An 8,442-nucleotide genomic window follows, 5' to 3' on the forward strand; every position below is an offset into this window, starting at 1 on the left:
CATGAGAGTCTCTGCACATAAGCCAAAGCAAGATGGCAAACAATAATAATGCACAAAATAATGTCCATCCATCCATAAAAAGGGTCACTTTAGCTATGACCAGAGTGGGGGGAAAGCTATAAAGTGGGAACCTGTAGCTTCTATCAGGCAAGTCCATCATCACCACAATACTCGGTGACAATGAGCTCATATCTTGTACTATCCACTAAATGTATGCTGTGGTGCAATGGAGGGGCATGGAGGCTCTCATCTCCACTCCAGTGTGGGCAGTTCCCATTTTCTCCCTGTGTGGTGTAGGATTCCTCCAGCTACCCCAGCAGTCCAAAGACATGCAGTTAGGCTAACTGGACACTCTAAATCAGTATTTCCCAACGCAGTCCTCAGAGACCCCCAGATAGTCCACATTTTTGCAAAAACCGTGTTGGGAAACGCTGCTCCAAACTGACCATAGTGTTTGCATGAATGTGCCCTGTGATAGACTGGCGTTCCATGCAGTGTACCTGCAGCCTCGCACTGTGTGCTGTCTGGGACAGACTCCAGGCCACTATACCACTGGCCAACACTGGAGGTCGTTGGAATAGTCCACTGGAAAGAAAGGCTTGCTATTTATATGGATTTATGAACTATAATCTGTACTGATGGCAGCTGTATTCTTTAATATCTCAAAGAAAGTATACGTCTGCACACATACAGTAGGTCCTTCATAAGAGGAGGATAAAATGCAGTGTTTCCCTGCGGAAGGACAGATTAAAACACGTGATCTGCTTGATATACACATTATGTCAACAGGATCTCTGAATTTTTTTTCTCCAGTCTAAGTGAAATCGGTGTTCTCAAGAACACTATCCATGTCATTGATCAGTCTTAAAGACAAATTTCTGTACTTGCCGTAAGGTTTTTTTGGTTTTGGGTGATGGAGCCCTCAGAGGATAAAACTAGTTTGTAGTGGTTATAATTGCGTAAATGCAATCAGAAAAGTTGATTGGGGTCATGCAATATTTGCAGTTTTTTTAATTTACAGCTAAGTGTTACCATGTGATTCATGAAAGTTTTCAGTCCAAAAAAACAGAAACGATATTCAATGCAAAACCATAGTTGAGGTGTTTAATGGAATGTCGGAATATAAATCGCATGTTACAACTTATGACAACACGTAGTAAATGTAAAGCTTACTGTACATGCTAAAGCAATAAGGCTGTGACGATATCCTGTGTGACTATTAGGTAACAGCTGGAGAGCAACAGTGACACGACATACAAACATTGCAAAATCGGTAGTTAGTGAGAGCAAAGCTGGACAGAAATCACTCAATATTTGGTTCACAGACTGCACCACATTTTATTCTCTACCAAAATCAGAAGTGTTAATAAAACAGTACTTTTGGCAAATGTTTAGAAGTATCATAAATATCTAAAATCCTTAACATCTCAGCATGTGAATGACATTCTCAAAAATCAGCTTGCAAAACTGCAGTATGGACTATTTACAGCAGTTCCTCAGAAATATGTGGAGGGGGGAAAAAATCACATTCTTTCAGGCAACGAAATGCTCACAAGTAAGATTATAACCTATTAACAATGATTAATACACTGGTGTACAATACTGAGGGCCGAAAAAATATTACACACTAAACAGAAACATTTCACAGGATCTCACTAAGACAGACTGGACAGAGAGTGGATTGCTACTGGGGGTTTTTCAATTTTTTCGCGGTTCCAGCTATAACTCTGCTGGAATCAAATTGATTTGATGTTTTCTGCCATGTGAAAAGGCATTACTGACATACTCAGAGTGCCCAGTATCGTGTCAGAGCTGGCCATCTAGAGATTGTGAAGCACCTTAAATCCTTTGTTGCATAGTCGGACTCTGCCCCAAGTCAAGTTCGTTGTTGTCTCGTCAATATTTTACTATTCAATTAAATCCAGTAAAACCATCCAAGGTGGCACTAGTAAACTAGCCTGAAACCAGTAAGCAGACCAGTTTATTGTAAAATAAGACTTGGGGAAAAGTCCAGAAGAGGTACTACATTTACTAAAGCTATACACACAGTGTAAGAGTCAAGTACCATAAAACTGGAAAAGCGTGGTTGTGCAATAATATATTGATTTTGTTCACCTTTTAAAACCTTCCACAGACCTACGTGGTTATAATAAAACGGTAAAGACGACTGGGATAGGGTTGTAACGAGCATGATACACCACTAGGGGGAAGCAAAATCATTCCCGGATAAGAGGGGAAAAAAAACAACCAAAGATCTGACAAAGCCGCTGAACACTGATGTACATCTGCACTAACCAGGAAATTTCAGAAACCTAAAAGGAGCTTACGGAAACTTCTCCATAACCATAATAAAACACAATATGTTTTTTTTTTCAATTATAAAAAAATTACAAGTGAATTTCAATGTGCTATACATGAAGAAGTGCTCCACATTTACAAATATTATGAATTAAATATTATGGGGATGAACGTACAAATGGCCAATGAGAAATTGAGTCTGTTCACCCATATTTACCAACTCCAGGTTGAACAGAAAGAGGCCATTAAACGGTAGCATTTAGTAGGTGAACATCTCCCCTGCTTTCGTTACCCAAATAACTGAACTGTGGTGACTTTCCTGGGCAGTGTCTCACACTAAGAGGCTGGCATTTTGAGATGATGCATCCCTATTTCCTGTAATCTACCCGACCATCAGATTCATACTGGAACTGCATTATGATGAGATGCACTATAGCCCAGGAAATTGAGTGAAATTATCCTGCACAGATATACATACAATCATTCACACACACACACACACACAAACAATTCATTGTCCTATGGCCTCTTTTACACCAGACAAATGTTCAAAAAGGCAAGCACAAGGACAAAAGGATATAGCTAAATGGGAACTGTACACAAGACCAAGTTCAGCCCCCAAAGGCGATCTAGCATCTTGAGGAGCATGAAGCTGAACATGGAGTAAAGGATTCAAGAGAGAATCAGCCCTGTACGTCACAAGCAGGACAGTCAGCTGCTTCCATCCCTGGACCCATTAATTACATGAGTTCCTATATCCAGAGTACAGTGATCTCAGATCATAAAGAAAAAAAATATATATATAAATAAATAAGTCCATTATGATGGATGATGGATTTTTTCCCCCCAACTGTTTTATGATTATATTTATTCTCCAATCTGTTGTCACTGAAGCATTCGCTTTTGAAGGACTTCCTCTACATTTGGCACACGGTCGCTCCTAATTCTAAAGGCTAATTTTAATTAAGTAGTACACCAAAGCAGCAAATTCAAATCACACAGCAATACAAACACTTAGCCATATTTGCATTTCAGTAACCAAAACAGTATCTGTCTCTTTTGTCCCCCCTTCAGTTAGTTTCCTCAGTCAGTGTTCATTCCGGCACTTTTGTGTCCGTAGTCCCAGTTAGACGCTAGAGGAAAGTTAAAGGATAAATGTGGTATTTACAACACAGGAAATAAATTATTCTTTCCACCTCTCCACACATTTTTTGTTTTAAATCAAAAATAGGAATGTCAATGGGGATCGGAAATGTCTGTAGTCCAAGACCATCTGGCTTGAGGTGAGCCAAGGTCACACGTGCGACAGAGGCGTGGGCTTGTGATAGGCCCCCAGTCCGGCACTGCCGGCCCGGGCTGTCAGTGCCGCGCTCGCTTCACTGTACATGGAGGCGCCAGTGGTTTTACGACTACGGCAGGGGTGGCAGTGAGCGGTGAACTTGCGCCAAGACTCCAGGGTCTTCCCGGACCAGATCCACACCCCGGACGTGATGCCTACCACCAGGCACATAAAGTACTTTAGCATGAACACGGCGTAATCCGGGCCATGACGCTGCCGCTCAGCGGCGCAGGAGCAGCCCAGCGCCCTCTCCCAGGCAGGCCGGTAGTGCTGCTCATACACCAGGCAGGCCACCACCATGGTGGCGGGCACCGTGTAGAGCACCGTGAACAGGCCGATGCGGATCATCAGCTTCTCCAGCTTGTCCGTCTTGGTGCCGCCCTGCTTGATGACGCTGCGGATGCGGAAGAGAGACACAAAGCCGGCGAGCAGGAAGAGAGACCCGATGACGAGGTACACCACCAGGGGCGCCAGTACGAATCCACGGAGGTTATTGAGATTTTGGTTGCCCACGTAGCAGATGCCAGCCACCGGATCGCCGTCCACAGAGCTGAGGGCCAGCACCACGATGGACTTCACACTGGGCACGAGCCAGGCGGCCAGGTGGAAGTACTGCGAGTAGCCAGCGATGGCCTCGTTGCCCCATTTCATGCCGGCCGCCAGAAACCAGGTTAAGGACAGGACCACCCACCAGATAGAGCTGGCCATGCCAAAGAAGTAGACGAGCAGGAAGACGAGCGTGCAGAGCGCCGGGCCGGTGGTGTCGTAGAGGATGTGCTGATGCTCCGCCCCACAGGCCACGCGCTCGTGACCGGCCACCAGGCGCACGATGTAGCCCAGAGACACGAAGAGGTAGCAGGCGGCCAGGAAGATGATCGGCCGCTCGGGGTACTTGAAGCGCTCCATGTCGATGAGGAAGGTGGCCACCGTGGTGAGGGTGGAGATGAAGCAGAGGACGGACCACAGGCCGATCCAGAAGGTGGTGAAGGCACGCTCGTCCTGGGAGAAGTAGGGCTGGTGGCAGGGCAGTGCACAGTTGGCCAGGGGCCCGGTCCGCACGCGGTTGTACAGCAGACGAGCCTCGGGTCTGATTGGCACCAGGGGATCCCGGCAGCGGCACTCGCGGTCACACTCCTGCGTTGCCGGGGGCCTGCGGCGTGGAAGCCCCTTGGGGGTGGGCTTCTGGAAAAGCGGGGAGAGGGTGGTGCTCTCACTGCTGTTCTGGTCCATGCAGAGTTTCTCGGTGTCGCCCAGCACTGGCAGTTGTTCGCAGTTCATTCGCTCGGGCCATTCGAAGCCGTACTGGCTCATGAGCGGTGAGCAGCCCCGCTTGGCCCGCTCGCACACCGAGCGGCAGGGGGGCAGGGGCTTCTTGTAGTCAGGCAGGCAAATGGGAGTGTACATGCTGCAGAGGAAGAAGAGCATGTCCGGGGAGCAGCGGATTCGCACAAGTGGCCAGAACTGGTGCACCTCCAGGCCCACCTCCTCCTGCGTATCGTGGTTAAACTGATTCGGCATGTAAGTGAGGTTGTAGCCAATGCCCTTGCACATGGGCACGGTGATGGGCTCACACACGATGTCCTTGGAGGCGGCGAGCGCCTGCCAGGGGACCTGTGCAAAGAGCAGCAGGAGCAGGCAATGCAGGACGCAGCAGAGGGATGCCGCGGAGAGAAAGCCGGGCCGGGGCATCTTCTGACACGATGTAGGGTCAAATATCAATTAAAATGTAATCCAAATATTTATGTTGTTAATACAGGTATTCTTTCCAATTTCAGATGCTTCTGGAAATCATTTTTTCCGAAGTAAAACCCTTAAAGTTCCGGTGGCACGTCCAACCTTCTGTCTTATATGTGAAATAGATGCGGCTTCATGCCACACCGTTGGCACATTTTCCAGTTTGCGACCTTACATGATGCAGGGATAATCTGGAAAACGAATAAAATCACAAGATGCTATTTTCCTTGAAACCGTAACATGCGCTTAAACCCATTTGTGCGATGAAGCAAACGGCAATTTTAATGCGGCAAGAAGAAAACACACAGAAATTGGCTTCTTTCATTTGGAGCCGTGTTAATCATTCGCTACGGTTTAAAACATTCCAGTTAAAAGTTTATTTCCTTTTTTTTTCAGTCACGGGCCAATACATATAAGAATTTTTCTAAGCTTTTGAAAGTAATTACTTTCATCGTTTTATTTCAGATGACAGGTGAAGTCGCCGCAGTTTTCTTTAAGGTTTCCTGAACGCCAAAGCCCAGTATAATTGTTACTGTTAAAATGTACCACGAAAAACATAAAGTTGATTTTAAACAAGCTTTTTGTAGTTGAAATAAATAACTTGAAATAAATCAGAATCGGCACTTACTTGATATAAACGCTCCTCGCACTTTGCCTGGGTAAATGGCCAAGTTTCCAGGTGTTTCAAAATATCCCCTTTTGCCAAAGTTTTATAATCCAGCCGTAATTATTTAGTACAGTTCTCGCTTGCACTCCTCCAGCGTCGTATTACTTGTGTTAAATTCGGGAATTTTTTTTTCCAGATTATTGCTATATCCACAGTATGGTTGTTTCCGCTAAACCGTACCGGTTTAACTTAAACCACGAGAGCACCAGTAGGTCTGATCCTAGCTTCAGGCTAGTGCAATAAACCCCACCCGCCTACAGACGGACAGCACGCCTACTTCTCCCTAATCCCAGCCCCCTAAAGACCATTGACCGAAGCTCGTTAAAATAAAATGTCTCAGCGTAAACACACTCCTATGCCGCGCCCTCGCCGATGGTAGCCAGCTGCCAAACAGGTGTCTCTGCGAGAATAGTGGGAAGCGGCTCCTCGGCGGAGTGAACCCCCACGGGTAAAAGGCAAAATGAAATACTTATTTCCAAAAGCTGAAGCAGTCCTGCAATATACATCCCAGAACAAAGAAACAACATATCTGTGGTTTAACAGAAAACGCCACGTGACGTTGGAAACTGCATAATGCAAGGATACAAGGGAAAATCAGGAAGATTAATACAAGAGACTGGAACATGCGTGGAGTTCCATAAGAGCATGGCCATCCATCTTCTCACTCTCATAAGAGCATGGGTTTAGGCTGAGCGTCCTATGGGAGATGTGAACTGAGAATTGTCAAATCCCACAAAACACACAACACTACGGGAACACAAGGATAATGGTGCTAAGGCAGGCTTAATTCCCCTCCTGGAAACACCACTGACTCATGAGGAAACAGCCATCAGAACTAGTTACCGTAGAGACACTATCAAAGCTAACACACATTTTGAAGGAGATAAGCATTTCATTGTGTGTGGGGTCCTGAAGTTCAAAGGTCATTTGTATGCTTACTGATGTAGTCCACAGCTGTATAATCAATATATATGAGTCAAATAAACCCAAATCCTTAAGTTTTCTGTGTAAATGTTTAGACAGAAGCATAAAAATAAGTTTATATTTTTTATAATATATTTATGTATTGGGAGTGTTGCAGTGGATTGCACTGTGACTTCACACCTCTGGAACATGGCTTCCAAATGTGTGGAGTTTGCATCTTCTCCCGGTGTCATTGTGGGGTTTCGCCCCCACAGTCCAAAAATATGCTGAGGCTAATTGGAGTTACCCAGCTGCCTGTGCGAGTGAATGGTGTTTGCATGCCCCGTGATGGGCTGGTGCCCCATCCTGTCGTTCTCCACCTTTCACCTCTGGGATATTCTCTGTACCCCCCTGCAACCATGACTAGGATAAGGGGTTTCAGAGAATGGATGGATGGATTTATGTATTGCTGATTAATATTTTTTTGTCTAACTCATACAAGACAGACACATAAATTGTTACATATTCAATCATATTCCAGGAAAAAAAAAAGTGTTGTTTTTTTAATATAATTTTGAGCTTATTTTCAATCCGTATTACAAAACAAAGAAGGAAAAACTGTGGAAGAGCACCATAATGTATAGTGCATACCAGTGTTTTTCTTTGTGCATGACCTTGCAGGCAGGGGACATGATGGCACCATAAGTCATTGAGTGTCTTGTATGGTGTCCTTCAGTATCTATAATTCTCAGAGATATTCACTTGTTCCTTGCATTTGGCAGTTCCCTGTTTTATAGGAGACTCCCAGATGTACCAAGAGATTTTGACCGTCCATGTAATATGCCTGGAATAATTTGCCTTTTACATAAGTGATTCGGGAGAAGGAACTACACAGTACTAGCTGAGGATTTACTGAAACATTCAGTGTCATTCGGTTCACGTCTCTGCCACAGCTGCAGATAGAACTCCTGCTTCTTTTACAGCAGCTCTGCACCCCAAAGAAACACGTGCAGATCTGTAAAAGCTGCGATATCTTTCATTTTAAGGTGAGTTTCTCTCTCATTTTTCTGTGATTACTTTAAGCTGACTTAGAAACCATAAAAGAAGTTAATAAGTCCAAAGTTCATTATAGGTGTGTGTGACTGTGTGATTTAACAGCTTGGTAAATGTTTCTATTGCCTGTTAACACCAAGATTACAGGGGCTAACTGCAGTGTAGAAGATAGATGGAAGCAAATAGAGAGAATCACATTCCTATGGAGCCCAAAGGCATCTGAAAGGAAACTTTCTGGTTAATCAATCACAAACTCACACAAAGGGTCTTGGTAGATTTTTCCCTCCCTGTTTAAATTACACAAGAATTCCTTTCCAATATATGAAAGATTGCTTGTTTTCATTGGCTACTCTTGTTGGTGCCAATCAGTTTTTTTATTTTCAACTACTATTTCAAGCTGTCAAACTACGATTGTGACAGCTAGGTAGTGAAGTTTCGGAATTCATAG

General features: G+C 44.7%; 1 protein-coding gene across 1 annotated transcript; it reads right to left on the minus strand.

Moving 5' to 3' along the window:
• Positions 1-1,313: 1,313 nt before the first annotated feature.
• Positions 1,314-6,261, minus strand: fzd5 (frizzled class receptor 5). Its single transcript, XM_049006052.1, has 2 exons — positions 6,000-6,261; positions 1,314-5,562 (listed from the first exon to the last, which is right to left on the minus strand). Exon 2 carries the CDS (start codon positions 5,324-5,326, stop codon positions 3,593-3,595), a length of 1,734 nt encoding a protein of 577 aa, XP_048862009.1. The 5' UTR covers positions 5,327-5,562; positions 6,000-6,261; the 3' UTR covers positions 1,314-3,592.
• Positions 6,262-8,442: the final 2,181 nt, after the last annotated feature.

Source organism: Brienomyrus brachyistius, chromosome 1, assembly GCF_023856365.1.
Source record: "Brienomyrus brachyistius isolate T26 chromosome 1, BBRACH_0.4, whole genome shotgun sequence".
Lineage (NCBI taxonomy): Eukaryota > Metazoa > Chordata > Actinopteri > Osteoglossiformes > Mormyridae > Brienomyrus > Brienomyrus brachyistius.